Source organism: Prunus mume, linkage group LG3, assembly GCF_029339155.1.
Source record: "Prunus mume cultivar Tortuosa linkage group LG3, ASM2933915v1, whole genome shotgun sequence".
Classification (NCBI taxonomy): domain Eukaryota; kingdom Viridiplantae; phylum Streptophyta; class Magnoliopsida; order Rosales; family Rosaceae; genus Prunus; species Prunus mume.
The window spans coordinates 2,568,364-2,588,701 of record NC_142700.1 but is presented as its reverse complement, the minus strand read 5'-3'; the positions used below and the strand labels follow the sequence as shown (position 1 = coordinate 2,588,701).

Below are 20,338 nucleotides of genomic sequence, written 5' to 3'. Positions count from 1 at the left end.
AATTAAATCTTTTTCGACATAACCTCATACATGGTCATCCACTCAGACTTCGCCACGTCGGCAATGAGCCGGCTTTCGACACTTTGCCTCCAATATCGCTTGTATAAATTTTTAAATAATAAAAAAATAGTTGAAGCCCATTAAGAAAAGGACTAAACCAGATCAGGCCAAGAAGCAGAGCCCACTCTTCTACAGAACCCAACCAAGTCCCAACTTCATAGGTTTGGTTTTGTATCCCTACAAGATTGTCAATTGGAACTTGGACGGTAGCACGAAAAGGGTACGTACTACATTGTGTTCACCCATCTCCATTGAGCCAGGGATTGCTCTATAATCCTACTTACATCATTACTTTTATATCTGGTTATCAGCCTGCTTGAAAACAATTATGCCGTCTAAACCATTCAAATTGAAAATTCTCAGCAATAAGGAGAGGATTTGTATATTAAAAAGACTAATCCAACTTCAAAGCTGTACAAGCATTTACAAATGTACTACATACAATTTTATAAACTCCTCAACTTCACCCGCCAGCACAAAATAACTCAGGCGAGGTCTTCTGAACAGGAGTGGGAAGATACCGACTTTAAACCCGCCGAATGAATTTTCGGTCCTTATGTAATCAAAGGAAAAGAAACTAATTCATTAAATTGCCACTGGAGATTGTGGTTTTGGACTCTGATTCAATCACCTTAGGTGGGAATCATAAGGGTCAAAGGGGTTATCCGGTGTAACTAAAGGCAACTTATCTATATACATGAAAAGCCTCCTAAGGTTCTCCCTCATCACTGTTTCCATGTCCACTATGTCCCTGCAGTCAGTGTATACCCAGAGATCACCCGAGTTCACTCTCCTAAGATTGTCACGGCAGAATGGGCATGACTGAGATCTTGTTCGCCTGCAATATGTCAACGGAGCATTACTTTCAGACATTCATTTATACACAGATATGAATCAGAAAATTCCATTTGTGCGGACGAAAGTATAAGAGAGAGACTTTGCTTACACACGATATGCGTTTGAGATAATGGATTGCCTAGATTTAAATAAAATACAATTGCATTTATGATTTATCTATCCAACAGCGCATACTGCTATGCACATAAGAGAATTTCACAATTTTGTGTAGATATCGTGTAAAGGATATAATATAAAATAACATTTGAATTGAAATATATAATAACAAACACCTATTGGATAATCAAGACATCAATTAAGAGTAAAAGCTAGCACCAAGGTAAAAACACCATGGTAATTCAGAGCATATCGTTCACTAGGCCATACCACAATAAAAGGACAATTGTATGTGCCGCAAAAGCTGAATCTCTGATTTCCACTGAATCTTATTGACAAAAAAGGAGAGAGAGATAGAGGAAAAAACCTGCAACCTAACTATTGAACCTAGGGGCTGCTTGTCTAAATAAAATTCACTATTATCACTCTTGCATGCAACCTCCAACTACCATAACTTAATACCAACATGCTCATGATGCCAATGCCCAGAGTGCATTTCAAAAGAACTTCCCAGACAAAGATAACATGGTGAAGAAAACGTATTGATAACAAGATTTAGTATGACAACAAAAACTTGACAATAATGAATTGCACCAATGATCATAAATGCAACAGAACAAAGAAATAATTTCATTAGACCCTCTAATGTACCCATGGTTTTCATATAATTGCAGGGCTTAAACTTTTATCAACTATTTGATAAAAAAAGCAACATAATTTTTTAGTATGACTGAAAAAATGAATCTTTCGAGGCAAGTACCAGCAATATCACAAAGTAGCAGACTAACTTTAATGTTCAAGAAAATCTAGAACTAGTCACAGAGAGAGAGAGAGAGAGAGAGAGAGAGAGAGAGTACCAATCACGGTAACATTTCAGGCACATAGCATGGTTGCAGTTAGGCAATACAATTTTACTATTTGTCTCCATGCATATACCGCATTCCTCCTCTCTTTCAATGTCTATATCAGAACACTGTCGATTTTCCTCATCATCTCTTTTTCGATACCTTTCCACGCATACTGCCTTCTGCTTTTTATCTTCACTGTCGGTGACACCACTCTGAAGTTGCAACAAGGAGGGATAAATAACAGCTGACCACAAAATGAGGCATCAGTAAGAAAAGAAACACACAAGGGCTCAACAAAAACCAAATAACCAAACTGCTGAGATCAGAAATTTACCATAGAACTCTCTGATGCTTGCTTTCCTTTCCTTGGTAGACATGATGGTTGTTGAGCCATCCACATAAACCTGTAGCATAAGCCAAAATGCGATGGTCACCCACATCCATGATTGGAATCTAACTCAAATAGAAGCCATCAGAAGCTAGAAGCTTCAACCTTGTAAATTAAAATTCTTAACAGCCCAAGGGCTCCTGCAAGGTTGCAGTCAGTCCATTGCACCAGAAAAAGGAAGAGGTGAGCAGCTGGACTGTATGACATTCTCATCTGAAGACAAGCACCATCATATTCCCTTGGATAATCCGAGGCCCTGCAGCTCACACATCTAGATAAGGATTTGAATATAAACGGAGGACCAATTATCAGATTAAGCCACCAAATATATCAGCAAATCATACAATGTACCAACCCAACAACTCCCTCTCTCCCTCTCTGCCTATCTCTCAATAAAATGTCTATGGAGCATAATTGCAACAGTCTATTAAAATTATGATTAAGCATTTTTTTTTTTTTCACAAATCATCAACTAAGAAGTCACTACAAGGCCACAAGCAGGTTTATTTGTAAAAATAAATAAATAAGCAGCACAAGCAGGTGGAACCCAGTGGCCACGTGAACTTATTTACTCACTGACAATTTTGGTTTGCTTTCTTCCTCCTCTGACAATCCATCCAGATAAGGATAATGCACAAATAAATATCCACTTTAATTAACGCTTTAATGTTAAAAAAACAATCGCATTCCCAGAATCATATGGTCCGTGAAAAATAATTGAACCCATAGAAACCGCGAGGCCAAGATATTTTCTTTTTGTTTTCATGAAAGAGACCCAGAAACAAGAAACCAATAGATGAGCGAAAAAGAAAGGAAAAAAAGGCAAAAATGAAAACTTTGTGATCCTGACACTACTTGAAGGAAAACAAAAACAAAACTTTGTGTGACTCTTCCATCATTCGCAGAATAATAAAAACAACCAAAACAGAGCTAGGATTGATCTTTAGGCTGTTCACTGAATTTTTAAAAGGAAAAAAAAAACTAAATTGACAACCCGAGATATAAATAAATCAAAACAACCAAACTGAAAGGGAAAAAAATCTTACATTTTGAACATGAACTACAAATGAAAGTGGAGTTAAACCTTTAACACTCAAATTCAAGCACAAAAATTAACAAAAAAGTTATTACAAAAAAAGAAGCAATTTTTCACCCCAAAAAAAAAAACACAAGCATAGAATCAAAACCAGAAGAAAATCGTCAACAAATGGGGCAGATGATCACTTACAGTGTATTTGCATGCTGAATATCAGCTTCGAGCACTTTCAGAGAGTCCTTGAATGACTTTCGCATGGAAGCTATATACATCTCCACAGAAAAATAAAATAAAAAACAACAAAAAAGAGTCAAAATAATTACAAAGCACGGAGATAGAGATATTCAATCAGCCTCCAAGAACCCTAATTTTCTCACCCACTCCCAAAAACCCACACTTTCTCTCCACTTTCTCTTTCCCTTTTCTCTCTCAGTCCCTTCAGCCTTCGTGTTGCTTCTATGCTGTTCTTGAAAGCGAAGACGAGACCGCGAGGCGACACGTGGCCACCCAACTTCTAAAAACATAAATATAATTTAAATAATAATTTATGATTATTAATTTTTCTTTTTTTAAGTAGGGAGCGTCGAAATAGAGATGCACGAACGCGGGCCCGTGATGGCCTTATCCACTCTCTTTGGCTTTTGTCTGCCACTTTTCCCTCTCTATTCGTAAGCTTTCCCTCCACGCACCGATGATCGTTACACCCGCCCTTACTCAACTTTTGCCCTCCAACTTCAACTTATTTTCCTCAAATACCATTTTTCTTACAAACGATAAGGTATTTACAAAATACTCAAATGACCCATAACAAGATTACACTACTATAATGTTTTAGTCATAATTAAGTATCAAATTCATCACAAATGTATATCGTACTTGTCGTCATTGCGAGCTGAATCTAACGAATCTAACATCTCTTCCAAATAAGAAAAAGATTAATTGGTTTTCTTAATCAACCCCTCACATTCCTTTTTTTTTTTGGTTTGGGTTGGATTTCCCAATTAGATGTAAGTTTTGAAGATAGCCCATAATCTAATCTGTCAACTCACTTGTCTTTATGTTCATAAAAATCCAAACTGTAAACTTTGCCAGATCAGACCAGAACAGATCATCTATAATCTCTAATTAGTTCCTTAATTTTCAGTTAATGATGTATTATTTGTGATGAAAAATGCTTACCATATTTGCATGTGTCTTCTACATCATGTTCAAAATTTGTAGTGTGAGAGGATTTTTGATTAATTACTGAAATCTGACAATTAATTAGATACCAAACTTCAAAGGCTGAATAGTCATTGAGATCAATGGCTTAGATTTCATAAAGAATCAATTGATTGCTCAATTCCCAAAAAAAAAAAAAAAAAAAATCCAAGAGAAACACATGGCCTTTATACAGAAAGCCCATTTAAACAGACTATATGTAATGTATGAGCAGTATTTTTATGGACCCGTCAAATGACTGGTTTTTCTCAAAATTTATGGTGTTTTGGGTAGGCCACTCATCAAGGATTATGATTGTGCAAAAAATAATCATGGATCAAAATGATTAGAGAGAATAATTACCATTGTCATTGCTGCTAATTGAAGTTTCAATGTAGATTCTGGTTTTTGGTTGTTGGGATATCAATGTCTAATAATAAACTATCCCCTTTCACTTCTGCTTATTGAAAGGAACCAAACTATCATTGCTTTGGGAGATCACTTATGGTAAAAAAAATCATTACCATTTTTAACAAACTGCTTAATCACCTCCACTCAAGTTCAATACATGATGGATGATTTTGGTGGAGGATCACATACACCGTTATTAGATGTCAAATATTACTTGTTCCAAAGTAAATAATAACATTTTTAGCTTGTGAATAACGGCTCTGTTGATAATGAACCAAACTAATTATATATTGCATAGCATGACCAAATTTTTTGTATTTTAACTTCTTCATAAATGAAAGCATCAAAGCAATGGATGTAAACAAAATGGCGTGTCAACGGGATCTAACCCAGTAAAAAAGAGCTTTGACTTGTAAACTAGATGTCTCAAATTTGAACTCCGATGACATCTTAATTGTATGTGTGTGATAACCTCTATAGTTTAGACTATTGCTTATACTAAAAAAAATTAAAAAAAAAACAAAAAAAATTATACACATGATTCTGTTGCCATAACAGCCAACACGCAACAGCTATATTTGTTAAAAGTCTCATAATTAGAGAAGAAAATTATTGATCACCAAAAAAAAGAAAAGAAAAAGTTATTGACCCTACAGAGATAAGCAAGGGCAATCCTTTTATTCTACAAATTTTATTTTTAAATAACCCAAAAAAAAAAAAGTGTTAATATAACTTTTTGTTGTTTCAGTTGGTCCTTCAATTTTATTTTTTGAGGATTTCAAAGTTGGTCCCCAAACTTTACGAAATAAAAAATGTGCCCGACCGAAACCTTGTGAAAGTAAGGCTCCAATCCAAATGACGAAAATGACTCACCACTCTGTATATGTAGGAAACCATCCATGGACTTGAAGTTCATCGATTTACTGTGCACTCAGCTGAGGCTGTGCTAGTTGTTGCCATGCGAGATACAGCAAAGGCGTTCGTACAGTCCCTTCCCCTCCGAGGAATTCCTAATGAAAACCCTAATTTCCCATTACTGGGTTCACTATTCGAAGCCTCAATTCTCACCGTCAGCTTTTCTCTTCCATTGTCCGAAAAGTCAGAACTTTCTTCACATTTCCCACAGAAAATGGTCTTGCTATCCCAGAACCTCTAGATTATCTTCTGTCGGAGCTCACTGTGCCTCTGAATCAGCCAGTTATGGCGGGTGGGACGATTTGAGATTCGCCGGCGACTCGGGCCGCTCTGGTGAGTCTGATAAGTTTCGTGATTTTCTGGTTTCTATAGGAATCGATGATAAAAAGCATGTCTTCGTCTTTCTATTAGGCCTTGCATGCGCTTTTGCCATTTCCAGGGTTAGGATTTCTTCAGTTGTCGTGTTTCCTGCTTCAATTTTAGTTTTTGCTCTAGGGTTTTCATTTGGCTTCGTTCGTGGTGGAAGTGTTGGTGAAGTGAGCTTAAGTGCAAATAAGAGAAGGGCAAAAGAAGAAAACTTAATTGCTTATCCTGAGAAATTGAGGAACATGGTGGAAATTTTCGATGGGTTTGATGATAAAGTTAATAACTTAAAGTATGATATACGAAAAGCTATTGATTCCAGAGAAATTACAGTTACTGATTTGGAAAGTTATGTAAAGGCCATGGAAATTATTAGTTTACTGGTGTCGAATGCTAGGAATGCTGTTGAGAATTTGGGTAAGTTCAATATTGATTTAGTTGAGAACAAAAAGCTGAGTAAAAGAAAGAAAGAGCCCGTACAAATTGGATATGAGTTGTTCCAGTACATAGGAGGTTTGTTCAAAGAAAAGTTGGGTGATTCCAAGCCTAATAGAGTGAAAAATAATTTTAAGCGAGAGGCTGTGGAGAAAGTGATGGATGATCAATCTCGAGGGAATGGTTCGATGCCTTCTGTTAATGAAATGGTTCTCGGTTCTGTTCATGAGAATAAAGGAATTATAAATTCGAGTCATTCTCAAGATTTCTTAAATAAGTCTGGTTTTGATGAGGCTGGAAATGGAAGAGTCAAAGTTGCTTTAGAAAATAATAAGATGAGTTCAGAGGAGGTGGGTGGGGGTCCTAAAGCTGGAAGAGAGTTTAATTATCAGAATAATGGATTGCAATTCATGAGCAATGGTCACATCTCTTCGAAGATGGATCATAACAATCATGCTGAAACGTGGGAATCCCATGACATTCTACTTGATTCTGTAGATTTAAGTGTCAGAATGGAGCATATGGACAGTAAAGCTTCCTTTGTACAAGAACAAATACTTGAGCAATCAGGTGGGGACTACAGGTCTTCTCATATCAGGGAAAAAAGTGAGGATGGCACTTATGAGTCTCATCTTAGAGAAGAGCAAGTAAATCACAACGACGATTCTCATTTGGCTGATCACCTGTCTGGACATGAGAGTGAACTCCCTTCTCTTTCATCTTCAGTGGTTTCAGATGACATAGTGTTTGATAGGTATATTAGAGAAGCTAATGATCTTCTAAAACAAGCCAAGGAATTAATAAGAGTTAAACACAATGAAGAGCGTGCGGAGAACATATTATATAGGGCAGCCAAATTACTATCCAAAGCCATATCTATGAAGCCCATGAGTTTGCTAGCTGTGGGCCAGTTAGGCAACACTTGCCTTCTTCATGGAGAATTAAAATTGAGGATTAGTCGTGAGTTGAGAACACAGCTTGCAAGAAGTGACCCCGTATCTGCTGAGAAATGGATTAGAATGCATGATAAAATCAGCAGTAAAGATGAAATTGCATCTGTCCTGATTAATGTGTGTGAAGAGTGCGAGGAACTTCTTGTGGAAGCAGGCAAAAGGTATAGAATGGCATTATCAATTGACGCAAATGACGTGAGAGCCCTATATAATTGGGGTCTTGCTCTCACCTTCCGTGCACAGTTGATTGCAGATATTGGACCTGTAAGAGACTTGACTTAAATTTTGTCATTTTTAATTTTCTTTCTTATCAATAGATTGTTTAAACTGCTTTTGTAGCTTTAGTATTCAGTCGTGTGAGCTACATTATGATCAGTTGAATTAGGCTTTAAACCGTATCCTTTGTGGATTTCAGGAAGCGGCTTTTGATGCTGACGAACTGTTCTTGGCTGCAATTGATAAATTTGATGCCATGATGTCCAAGGGAAATGTTTATGCACCAGATGGTATGTTTCTGGCCCCCCCTCTCATTCTCTCTCTTTTTTTTTTCTTTGGAGAGAACATAGTGTATAAGTGATTTGATTCTGTTTGATTTCAAAAACTTTTAAACTGCAGCTCTGTTTAGATGGGGTGTGGCACTACAGCAAAGATCACGCCTACGACCAAGCAACGGGAAAGAGAAGGTGAAGTTGCTGCAGCAGGCAAAGAGGCTGTATGAAGATGCACTTCATATGGATTCCAACAATGTCCAAGTAAGAGAAGCCTTATCATTATGCACATCGGAGCTTAGCAGCAGGCACCGTTACTTTTAACTAAAGCGTACTGGTAAATTTTGACCCTCCTGTCAGGCTTCTTGTTCGCGAAATACAGTAAACAACGAGTCTTTGATATATTTGTATAAATACAAAATAATAAATAAAAGTGATGACAAGAGAAGAATATAGAAGACAGTTTATTTTCTGGCGCAGCATCGAGTCATAGTACTCTCTATTGCTCTCCCCATATGAAAGCTTTTGCGGTTTTTAGTAGGTTCATTCACCACCAACAAATTTTATCGCATTAGTTTATGTTCAACTGAACATAAAGTAACGTGAACACAAAAAATAACCTAAAATCATAAAGATGTATAACAGAAGTTTCATTTCCATTTTCCACAAAGTACAAAAATGTCCCCAAAGAAAACTTGTACTCATTAACTGCGGACACTGCAAGATTTTTCCCTTTCCGGAAAAAAACCTTCAGCTATCGTTATGCCATCGACCTCAAACGTTCCCGGAAAACTTTGAACATGCTTGCAAAGGTAACAATGCCAGACAAGGTTCCATCCTCTTCTACAACCCACACGTAACTCACGCGGTGAGAAAGTGCCTGAACCATCACTGCCACCAAGGAGCTCCTTGGATAGCATACAATTGCCTCCGACCTCCTCACTAACCTTGCTGAATGCCCTCCTCCTGACCTTCTTCCCCACCCAAACTCTTCATCCGATGAAGTCGAACAGAAGGAAGAAGCTGATGACAATGTTGAGTCTTCTTCCATGAACTCCAAGAACGCCCCATATTTCTTCTCCTCCAATCTATCTTTCACCAACTGCACTAGCTCATCCGGAGGGCCACCGCAGTCAATATACGACATCAAGTCACCGGCTGAGAGTGTGGCAACCGCAGCCGCCACCGACTCGTGGCAGGTGTTGATGGTGTAAGGCGAGATCTCCCCAATCACCCTGCTGTACTCATCAAGAATGGCAACCGAGGTTTGCTGAACAAGGGACTGAGAAATAAGGGGCAATGCAGATGAGGCAGGGTCATCATAATGTAGGGCGAGGATGTTTTCGGTGTCAATAGCTTGGAGGGAGTTAATGGGGCTGTTGGAGATGGGGCTGAAGCGTCCTATGGAGTTGAGGAGATAGCGGAGGATGTCTTCTTGGGTGAGCCAGCAGTATTCACGGTTGTTGTGGAGGGTGTTGAAGGAGTGACTGTGGAGAAGCATTTTTCTTGTTGCTGTGATCCTGCGACTTTGAATTGGTATCACAATGTTGTGTGCACCTTCTAGAATCAAATCTATGGCCTCCACCAAGCTGAGATTTATAAGACCATTTTCTTATATATATTATCATAAAGAATATAAATATCTTTTGAAAAAAAAATCATATATAAACTTCAGGGAAAAATAGTTTGCCGGATTTCCATCGTCGCGAAATCTGATGGACATTTGGGGCGGTTCAAATTGCACCATGAAAACGTACGACAGTAATCAAAGTGAAAAATGGGGCAAAAAACTACAGGAACTACCTTTTTGTCAAAATTAAATAAAATAAAATTTAGAACATGATCAAATCCTTAAAAATGGGGCAATCAACAGTTGAGAAAAAAGAAACAAACCTGGCGTTTGGTTCCAAATGCCTAACAAGGGCAGACCCTTTGGGGATCAAAACCTCAAGCGGAGCCTCGAGCGCTTTGGCAGGACACGACAGGTTCTCTTCTTTGCCCAAGAAGCATATGACATCGACCATGCAAACCTTTCCCACGCACAGACAATCTTCAGATTCAGATTTGTCGCTTTTCTCGGAGTGGTCGCAGCTCCACACGCTTAGGCTGCTTTCGCCGAGCCGCCTGAGGGCCGACAAAGCCTCACCGACCGTGGCGGAGATTGAAAGGGACTTGACCGGAGGCTTTCCGAGGCAGAGATCGGACACTTCATGCGAAAACAGACTCAGCCCCATGCACTGTATCTGTATATATATAATAAAATCCAACCGAAACAAACCAAACCAAACCAAACCAACCAAACGGAGCTCTCAGGCTGAGCGAATGAACAAACTTGGGTTTCAAGGTTCAGAGAATGAAAGAAGAAATAAACAGATAATTGAAATTTGAGTTTTGGTCGATGAAGGACAAGGAGGGGGTTTGGTAGCATTTAAATCGCTGTGTTGGACCCGGACACGGAGAAATTCCGTACTGATATTTGTTACGGATTTGTTGTTATTGTGGGATACGCATACGCCGCTGAATATGAGCTTAATTACTTAATTACACCGAGACTTTAAACGTAAAATAGAAAAATCTAGAACGAAATATTGTCTACAACAAAATGGCCGAGCGGCCATTTTTCAGCCAACAAACGTTAAAATATATCTAAAAATAGCTTTCGACACTCTTCTATATACTCGTAGAAGAATATCTGAAAAAACAAATGTTATAATGTGAATGTGACTCGTAACGCAACGTTACTAATCCACTCATATCATAATACATGTTAATTAATATTATATAAGTTCTTGACTCATACAACAATACGTATATTTAATATTAACATTATATACGTTGACTCGTATTATAACACGTATACTTAATATCATTAACCTCACATTATTCTTTATAACTGGCATCCAACGGAGGGCAAGAAACGACATACATTTATCATATTTGGCTGTTCACATATAAACATAGTCATCAACGACAGCAAGTGATCTTCCATTCATTTCTTTCCCTTTTGTTTTCTCGCCAAATTTTAATGCTGCATGCAAATTTAGCGGTTGGCATGTGCTTTCGGGTGTCGATGCACGTATGGACTATGGAGTGTGATAGTTCCACTCCACAAATTTATTTATGGCTACAAGTTGTTCAACATTCCATTTTATGACAAGTTCTTCACCTAAATATCTTTGTCATCATGCCCATATGTGGTCATTTGCTCCTTAAAAAAAAAATATATATAATTGTTTTTTAAAAATATTTTAAATTTCCCAAGTAATCCAAGTCAATATTAGTATGCTGCTCTGTCCTTCAAATTTGTCGTCTTTTCAACACCATATTATTCATGTACTAGATGCCATGATTCATCTGAGAATTCAGGGCGGCATTCATTCATTGGAGAATGCTTAGCACCAAAACATGTAATTTACAATGGAAAAAGAAGACGTTAATTTATTTATTTCAAAATAGCCCACAATCCATCCCTTTTTTTTTTGGTTGAACACAATCCATCCCTTTCACTAAAACTAGCCTCTCCGTAAGTGCGGAACGCTTGTGAGGAGCTTTTTTTAATAATAAAAGTTTTAAATTTATTTTAGAATTAAAAAAAATAATTGATAGTTTTGTTCTATAAAAATAGGATTTATTATCTTAATTTTCTTTTAATTTTAATTTTTTAAATATGAAAAAATGTGAATTTACCATATTATCTTCATTTAATTAATAATTTTAATTTTTAATATTTAAATTAACTAAAGACATTTTTTAATATTTTGAATGTTTCATCATTATCTGTTTTTTGCTTTATATATATAAATATCCATCTTTTACCACATAATTACCCATGCGATTTATTTTAATCCAAATTTATAACATTATTGCCGCCTCAAATTAGCTGGTGGCTGAAAATGAAATGGGCTCCTTGAATGTACTAGTGGGGCCCAATTGTCACAGATCTCTCACGCCTACGGTCCAAAACCGAATACTGCCTTTTGTGGTGGACCCAACACACCGATCCGTGGGCCATCCTCGGATTTAAATTAGGAACCCGTACAAGTGACTGCCTATAGTCCACGAGTTCACTACCACACTGCCTTAACCTGATATGGAGGTGCGTCAGCGCTCACGTTATAATATGGGCTTGTACGAAATTTTCCCTGTGGCATGTATGTCACAGAGACGTGAATTAGGCCAATTAATCAAGATAATGAGTCTGTTTATTTGTATTTAAATTCACATTCCTCTTATCGGGCCACGTAAATTAAATTAAATTAGAATAGTTTATATTATCACTTGGAGTAATAAAAAAAAAAGATAGGATGAGGTAGTGTATAGAGAATATAAAAGTTGTTATTTTGAGAAAAAAATATTTATACTATTAAATGTGAAATCAAACAAATGGTAAAGATACTTGTTGATATTTTATAGTTGAAACTTAACCCCCAGAAAAGGAAAAAAACTTTATGACAAGTTTTAGTGAATAGACCGGCCGAGTAAGAATTTGGGCGCCTCTTTAGATTTCTCGAACAATTCCGCCCGATAACCACAATCGGGTATTTGGTGTTTCGTTTGGGCCTTGGGCCCATCTTATATTCCCCAAAAAAAATAGTAGGGTCCATTACTGTAGCAGAGCCTCACTCACACATACCCCAGATCCTTTCCAGAGCCTGCAATTCGTGAGCTTCTGTTTTCACCGATTTTCCAAAGAATTAGGGTTCGGATTTGAAAGTCGGAGCTACAATGTCAGATTACGAAGGCACCAAGGTGCTTTTCTAAATTTCTACCAGTTAATTTGTTGATCTAATTTCTTACGCTATTATTGCTTGTGTAATTTATTAATGTTGTGTATGTTCGAGGTTCCGTTTTTGAATCAGATGAATTGTTTTGGGTATAATTTTACTTTTTAATTTTCAGAATATGTTTCTGTTTCTGTTCGTAAAATCATTCAGGGAGTAGAATTAGGAAGAATTTCGAATTGATTACTTAATTTGTAAATGAATACGTAGAGGAAACGAACCATGAGTGTTTAGAGATAGCGGTTCGCTGTTCTATATGTTTGTTTGTCAATTATCAAATCACTGAGTGATATTTTTTATTGCCTCAGCATAATTCTCGTCGATCAGAACGCGAGAGCTCATGGACTAGAGAGCGAGAGCGAGACCGCGGTCAAGATAGAGAAAAAGATGATGACCGGTATGCAAGGGATTACAAGGATAGAAGTGGAAGATTTGACAGAGGGAGGAACAAGTTTAATGGCTATCGCCGCAATCGAACTCAAGATTTCGACAGGTTAAACTTATGCATCTTATTTATTTTATAAATTACAAATACATACCATGGTTTGAGTTGTCTGACCTGGCTTTTAATGAAATTTAGTTATCCAAGTTGTTCCCATATGCTGTTTGGAAATCCCAATTGCATCACGGAGTTAGTTTGTAAACAAATTTTTTTTATTTTTTATTTTCATATTCTGTGTGTTCTGTCTTGTAGGCATCGTGATTATGATCAAGATAGAGAAAGGAGGCATAGACATAGATCACGTTCCCGTTCTCATTCAAGGGACAGATCTCCTTCCCGTTCTCGTTCAAAGAGGTTAGGAAAACTTTTAGATAAACGTTCACCTTGATCTTGTCAGCGTATCATGACTTATTTGGATATTATTTTAGTTGATTAGGTCATGCATTCTCTGTTGATTTGAAACAACATTTCCTATTTCAAAAGCTTTAGCTGATTAAAACATAACATAGCCGCTGTTAATATTTTGTCTTTAAAGCTGCATTGCTCCATTTTAATATTGCTGCAAATCTTTGTCTACAGCAAGCGTACAAGTGGTTTTGACATGGCACCACCTGCTGGGGCCGTGCTGCCTAATGCTGCTGTTTCAGGTTTGGATCTAACTTCTCATTCACCAGATTATTGTGAAAGAAGATGTAGCACCTTTTATTCGTTATAGTTGCCTGATGTCCTGTTATTTTATTTAAGCATCTAAGAAACTATTTTTTCTAATGGTTTACTGTGGAAACTGAGAGCCATTGTTGTGTTGTTTGGTTGTTGTTGTGTGGTTGTTTGTCTATGTTTGCTTTTATGGTTTGGGTAAGAAGGCGATGTTGAGTTGGCGTGACTACGTTCAAGGGAGAACCAATGCAACGTTTAGCTGGATCTTCTTCTCCTTCGACTGATACAGTTGCCATTTGGTAGACTTACAGATATTTCCCTACCATCTGCGATGATGGAATTTGTTTCTTACTTTATTGTTTCATGGTATATTTTAGGTATGAAATATTAGCTTTATTTATAATGAAAAGATACGTCTGGGATTTCACATGTATTACATTGCCAGTGTAGTTGTGACATGTTTTGGGCTTGAAGCTATATTTCTTATCCTTCTGTTTTTGCCCATTCCCCTTCTGTTAATAATAATGATGCAGGACAACTGTCAGGTATTCCACAAACGATGCAGGGAGTGGTACAAAATGTATTACCTTTTGGGGCAGCACATGTATGCACCTTTCACCAGTATAAGGTTTTATGAAATCTTGAGTTTGATTTTTCATTATGATCTTTGTGATAACTTTATATGCTTTTGCACATTACAGCTGGCTCTTCCCTTGATGCCAGCCCAAGCGATGACTCAGCAGGTAAATTCATATTATCTATGTGCACATATAAACTTACATATATATTTTTTTATTATAAATTCATGAAGGACGTTTTTTCATTTTGCCTTGTCTCTTTCTCTCTTACAGGCTACAAGGCATGCACGTCGGGTATATGTTGGTGGGCTTCCCCCCTTGGCAAATGAGCAGGTTATATTTCTGGTTTTGCGTTTGGATTCTATCCCAAGTACTATTGATGCCTTTTGTGTTATCACTCTAGAATCTAGGGATGTACTATGCAAATAATGCAGCTTGTTATAGGTTGTTACATGACCAACTGCCAACTGGGTTACAAATAAACCATAATTTTCATTTCCCTCTTACTTGGTTGAAGGATTTGTCTTGTATTCTTTGAAAGACTTTTAAGGAGTGTCATTTTTTTGTCACAGACAATTGCCACATTCTTTAGCCAAGTCATGGCTGCCATTGGAGGGAATTCTGTTGGTTCAGGTAAGTGTTATCACAATCTCAGTTTAACTATGTTCAGTATGCATGTTAAGCGTTAAATGGGTTTTATCTGAGAGTAGTGTGTTTTCCAGTATCTGAACTTGCAGGTGATGCGGTGGTAAATGTCTACATTAATCATGAAAAAAAGTTTGCATTCGTGGAGATGAGAACGGTTGAAGAAGCGAGTAATGCAATGGCATTAGATGGGATTATATTCGAGGCATGTCAATTTCAGATTATCATTAAGTTTCTTTTTTTGTTTGGTTTAAAATCAATGTATAATTGTCATAAAGGATGAAACTCTTTCTTCATTAACATGCTCCTTTTGATTGATCAGGGGGTTGCTGTGCGGGTACGAAGGCCAACAGACTATAATCCTACCTTAGCGGCAGCACTTGGTCCAAGCCAACCAAGTCCTCACCTCAACTTAGGTGCTGTTGGGCTCACACAAGGGTAGGTTGACTATGAGTTATTTAATTTGAAGCTAATTTAGTGTCATACTCTTTGTAATTACTTTGTAAATTTGTAGAGTTGAATTGCAAAAGTCTTGTGGTGTACTAATTTTGGATTTGTTTAGCAGTGCTGTTGGTGGAGCAGAGGGACCCGACCGTATCTTTGTGGGTGGGCTACCATACTACTTCACTGAAGCACAGATTAGAGAGTTGCTACAATCCTTTGGGTATGGACTTCAATTTCCTGCAACTTGCCGCTCCTCATTTTGATCAACCATAGTTGCTTATTCTAACAGCACAGTTGACCACTGCAGCCCTCTCCGTGGTTTTGACCTTGTGAAGGATAAAGACACAGGAAACTCTAAAGGATATGGATTCTGTGTTTATCAGGTAAATGCTCTAGGATTAGAGGCTTTGCTATTGATTTTTATTGTTGTCACCTTACAAATGTTTGTTTTCTACTCAGTGATTGATATGGTTGATTTTATGGCCGTCTCCCTTCTATTTAATACATATGTAGTATATACTTCTCGGAGTTCACTCCTAGAAATCTAGTCAACTAATATTCTAGAACTTCAGGATCCAGCTGTGACAGACATTGCCTGTGGTGCCCTTAACGGCTTAAAAATGGGTGATAAAACTTTAACGGTCAGGCGTGCTACTGCTAGGTTGGTGTTCTTTGAAATCAAAGTGCAAGCTTAATTCTTTTATTATTTTGAGCCCATTAAGATAGCTTGAAATCTTTTTGCCATGATTTTACAGCAATGGGCAGTCTAAATCAGAACAAGAAAATATCTTGGTACAAGCACAACAGCATATAGCCATGCAGGTAAGAAATACATATGTTTGGTTCTTGTTTATGTTTTACGAATACATTGTTGGCTTATTTATATATTTCTTTGGTTGTAGAAAATGGCCTTGCAGGTTGTTGACTTGAATCTTCTAGGAGGTGGAATGGCAACCATGGCAAGTGGTGAAACACCCACTAAAGTCCTATGCTTGACTGAGGTAGTATCACTGTTGAAAATGAAGTTCGCAAGACGTGCATTTTGTTTGTCTAGTTAGTTTAACATCCATCTTTAGGAATATTAGAAGACTGTTGATTCTGGGTTTATTTTTTATAGTTCCAACTGACTGATTGTTATATCTTCTTATGATGAAGGCAATTACTGTCGATCAACTAGGTGATGATGAAGAGTATGTAGAAATATTAGAAGACATGAGGGATGAATGCAGCAAATTTGGTATTTTCTTCTGAACCTGTTTAGCTTTTGTTATAAATTTATTGCATGTGTGTGTGGCCACATGTGTGTCTTTTGTAAAGCAGAGATATTTGATGTTTAGTTAAGCAAAGTTGTAAAAAGCACTTTTAGTTTTTGCTATGACTAGGATTAGAACTGAGAAATTTTCTTGTTTGGAATGATTAGGAACTCTGGTGAATGTTGTTATTCCTCGTCAGGATCAACATGGAGAGCATATCTCAGGAGTTGGAAAGGTAAAACTACTCTGCTGCATCCATATTCTGTGCTCTTAATCTTCTTTTTTCTTTGGCTATCAGATATCTGACTTCCTTTTTCTTTATAATGTACAAACTCTTGCAGGTGTTCTTGGAATATTCTGATACTGGGAGTTGTGCCAATGCAAGGAATGTCCTCAGTGGCAGAAAATTTGGAGGCAACATAGTGAATGCCTTTTATTATCCAGAAGACAAATACCATAGCAGGGACTATAGTGCATAAGAGTACTAAGTCTACAACCTAGGGTTTTTTAATCTATTGTAATGTAAAATAGCTCTACTTTTAAAAAAAATAACTTTTCCAGATGTGTAACGGTTGCTCAGGGAGCGGATTGCATGTTAAATTAATCGAGTGCCTTTCTCCGCAATGTTTCCTGAGATGTCTTGTTGGCTTAGGAATTTCAGGCCATTTAGGTTGTTTGTATTGATATGAAAGCGAGATTTGTTTCAGTGTACAGACCATATAATATACTTTTCAGACAGTTCAAGCATCAAGTTGGTCTCTCATTTGCATAGCAAATCTATGTATCTTTGGTTCATTTGAGGCATGTTGAGCCTCGTCCATTCCATTAATCTTTCCCCCTTTTTCTGGGGTGAAATTTCTTTACTTATTTCTTCAGTTAAGCTAGTTGGCATAATGGCATTGTCCCTGGGACCCTAGCCTTTACTTCCCTTCACCCCAATTTCAAAGTCATTCTCGCCATCGATTCAAATGAATGGTGTCTCTAATTACAAGGCAATGTTACTTCTGATTTCCCTTTAAAGGAGCTTCTGTGTTTCTCCATTTCATGTTAGTACCAGGACTGGGCAACCAAATGAACTCACGTGGTTGGCTGGAAACCAACCGCTCGCCGAACCTGCTCGCTGAATGGAGGTCTTTGATTCCCAGTTTTTGAACCCCAACAATGACCAGTCCGGTTGGGCCAGTTCGACCCGTTCATCGTTAAACTTGCCCAGCTCTAGTTAGTCACATAACATTACCATGAAAATCAATAGGCATATCTAAGTTACATTATAAACAATAACATCTTACGTGCGAGTGTTCTTATGGATCCAAGAACAACATTTGGGTTTTGGTAAGAAACCCACTTAGGTAGGCCCACGAGCCCATCTGGGCCGTCGATTCAGGTCCACGTGGATGTGTGAGAAGCGTGAGGAACAGTCAAAATAGTAAGAATCAATCAAAGAAAGCGACCGACAAAACTGATTGGATGACTCAGATCACAGTCGGCCCTCTCTCTCTCTCACCTTATTATCCTCCTGCTTGTCTGCTGGCTGGCAGCTGCTGGTACACCGTACACAGTAGACTGGCTGACTGGTAGTTGTGGATAAGGAAGGGGTTAACACGTTTTTGATTGTTTCCAAATACCCCCTAAATCAACTAAATTTTCATATTTATCCAAATGACCAAACGACGTAAACACCAGCCAATCATCTTGCCACCGTTTTTCCAACGGATGTTGTTTTTAATTTTGTTTTAGTTGTTGATTTATTACTAAATTTACTAAATTCTATCCATAACAATATTTATACCGAAAAATTATGCCTTTTTTTTGGGTTTGGGTTTGGCAAAAGATCCCTATTTTAACGGACTACGGATCGAATCTGCCCAACTACAATTTCGTGTCTCTTTTTTTTACCAAAATCCTTTTTTTATTTCGTCCCGAGAGAGAGAGAGAGAGTTTTGGATAATATTGCCACGCACACCTTCCTACTTTCTCTCTCCCTCAAAATATTTAGAATATTTGTATATATAGCTCAAGCAGGACGCATTCTTCTCCATCACTACATCTCTCTCTCTCTCTCTCTCTCTCTGCGTATATCTCTTTGCAGTTTCTCTTGCGTTTCAAGTTTGTTTTGTGTTTGTGAAATTTTCAAGATGCTTGCAATATTCAACAAGGAAGTGGTGCAGCCACCACAGGAGCTCAACAGCCCTGCCCCATCCAATTCTGCCAAGAGGCCTCAAGAGATTGTCAAAGATTTCATGTCTTGCCATGATCCCAACAATGCTTTCTCTGTCTGCTTCGGAAACACAGCAATGCTCGCCTATGTTCCTCCAAACAACCCCTACCCGATTCAACAGAGGTATATATATCATTTGGCCATCTCAAATATTTTTTATTATTTTTTACTAATGCGAAACTGGCCTAACCTAATTAATTACTTGCAGGCTGTTTTGTTCTTTGGATAATATATACTGCATTTTCTTGGGGAGCCTGAACAATCTTTGCAGCCTGAACAAGCAGTACGGGCTATCAAAATGCACCAATGAGGCCATGTTTGTGATGCAGGCCTATCGGACCCTCCGTGACCGGGGCCCATACCCGGCGGATCAGGTGCTCAAGGATCTTGATGGAACCTTTGGATTTGTCATCTACGATAGCACGGCTGGAACCGTATTTGCTGCATTGGTAAGTAGGCTTTTGAATGTGGAAAATAGAGTAGAGGGTGTCTTGAACAATTCATCATTTTTTTCTGGGTGGGGGTGTGGGTGCGGATAGTGGATTGATTGTGGGGTTTGTTTGTGCAGGGTGCCAATGAAGGGGTTAGCCTATTTTGGGGCATTGCAGCAGATGGCTCTGTGGTAGTTTCTGACAACTTGGGGGTCATAAAAGAAAGCTGTGCTAAATCCTTTGCTCCATTTCCAGCTGGTATGTCAAACACTGAAATGTTGGTGTTTTTGTTTTTTCCCTTCCTGTGGAGGGTGGGTTATCTTAGTCTTTTAGAAGAAGCAGATCAATCAATTTTTATTGTTTTGGTTGTAGGATGCATGTTCCACAGTGAGCAAGGGTTGATGAGCTTTGAGCATCCAACCAGGAAGATGAAGGCAATGCCTAGGATTGACAGTGAGGGGGTCATGTGTGGGGCCAACTTCAAGGTTGATGTCCAATCGAGGGTCCCCAACATGCCACGTGTCGGCAGTGAAGCCAACTGGGCAACATGGGGCCCAAGCTCACCAGCCTAAAACTCAAGACCCAGAAAACTCGTCCCCAAAATCAGTCGGAACTTGTGTTTAGTTGGTTTAATTTGAAATTCACGTACATATTCCCCGGTTTTTCTTTCTTTCTTTCTTTCTTTCTTTATTTCCTTGTTCTTTGTGCATCGACCTCTATCTGTTACATGAATGAAGGTCTTTTGGAGTCTCTCCAAATTTGCTTCGTGTTATCTTTTATTTTACCAAGAGTATTACTTTTAAGAAAAGGCAAAATGTTATATCCATGTATTAGCACC

At 38.0% G+C, this 20,338-nt stretch overlaps 5 protein-coding genes across 8 annotated transcripts; 3 read left to right on the top strand and 2 right to left on the bottom strand.

The window, feature by feature from the left end:
- Positions 1 to 416: 416 nt before the first annotated feature.
- On the bottom strand, positions 417 to 3,718 carry LOC103324742 (E3 ubiquitin-protein ligase AIRP2-like). The gene is made up of 5 exons (XM_008226841.2): positions 3,479 to 3,718; positions 2,356 to 2,506; positions 2,197 to 2,266; positions 1,872 to 2,106; positions 417 to 898 (listed from the first exon to the last, which is right to left on the bottom strand). The coding sequence occupies exons 1-5, from the start codon at positions 3,556 to 3,558 to the stop codon at positions 688 to 690; spliced, it is 747 nt and encodes a 248-aa protein (XP_008225063.1). The 5' UTR covers positions 3,559 to 3,718; the 3' UTR covers positions 417 to 687.
- A 2,052-nt stretch (positions 3,719 to 5,770) lies between these two features.
- LOC103324741 (uncharacterized) lies at positions 5,771 to 8,530 on the top strand. The gene is made up of 3 exons (XM_008226839.3): positions 5,771 to 7,827; positions 7,979 to 8,069; positions 8,179 to 8,530. The coding sequence occupies exons 1-3, from the start codon at positions 5,911 to 5,913 to the stop codon at positions 8,373 to 8,375; spliced, it is 2,205 nt and encodes a 734-aa protein (XP_008225061.2). The 5' UTR covers positions 5,771 to 5,910; the 3' UTR covers positions 8,376 to 8,530.
- A 156-nt stretch (positions 8,531 to 8,686) lies between these two features.
- Positions 8,687 to 10,451, bottom strand: LOC103324740 (CBS domain-containing protein CBSX5-like). The gene is made up of 2 exons (XM_008226836.3): positions 9,945 to 10,451; positions 8,687 to 9,640 (listed from the first exon to the last, which is right to left on the bottom strand). The coding sequence occupies exons 1-2, from the start codon at positions 10,283 to 10,285 to the stop codon at positions 8,812 to 8,814; spliced, it is 1,170 nt and encodes a 389-aa protein (XP_008225058.2). The 5' UTR covers positions 10,286 to 10,451; the 3' UTR covers positions 8,687 to 8,811.
- A 2,193-nt stretch (positions 10,452 to 12,644) lies between these two features.
- Positions 12,645 to 17,614, top strand: LOC103324738 (splicing factor U2af large subunit A-like). Of its 4 annotated transcripts, none has more exons than XM_008226835.2 (18): positions 12,645 to 12,800; positions 13,141 to 13,325; positions 13,527 to 13,628; positions 13,854 to 13,921; positions 14,477 to 14,535; positions 14,633 to 14,674; positions 14,783 to 14,842; positions 15,082 to 15,142; positions 15,232 to 15,359; positions 15,477 to 15,592; positions 15,720 to 15,818; positions 15,906 to 15,981; positions 16,171 to 16,259; positions 16,354 to 16,420; positions 16,501 to 16,599; positions 16,754 to 16,835; positions 17,019 to 17,086; positions 17,193 to 17,614. In XM_008226835.2, exons 1-18 carry the CDS (start codon positions 12,777 to 12,779, stop codon positions 17,328 to 17,330), a joined length of 1,563 nt encoding a protein of 520 aa, XP_008225057.1. In that variant the 5' UTR covers positions 12,645 to 12,776; the 3' UTR covers positions 17,331 to 17,614. The 4 variants fall into 4 exon arrangements, with proteins under 4 accessions (XP_008225057.1, XP_088904368.1, XP_008225056.1 ...); XM_089048242.1 differs by having other exon boundaries at positions 15,717 to 15,818; XM_008226834.3 differs by having other exon boundaries at positions 14,465 to 14,535.
- A 1,278-nt stretch (positions 17,615 to 18,892) lies between these two features.
- Positions 18,893 to 20,272, top strand: LOC103324736 (stem-specific protein TSJT1-like). The gene is made up of 4 exons (XM_008226831.3): positions 18,893 to 19,192; positions 19,278 to 19,518; positions 19,638 to 19,758; positions 19,873 to 20,272. Exons 1-4 carry the CDS (start codon positions 18,987 to 18,989, stop codon positions 20,070 to 20,072), a joined length of 768 nt encoding a protein of 255 aa, XP_008225053.1. The 5' UTR covers positions 18,893 to 18,986; the 3' UTR covers positions 20,073 to 20,272.
- The last annotated feature ends 66 nt before the right edge of the window (positions 20,273 to 20,338 follow it).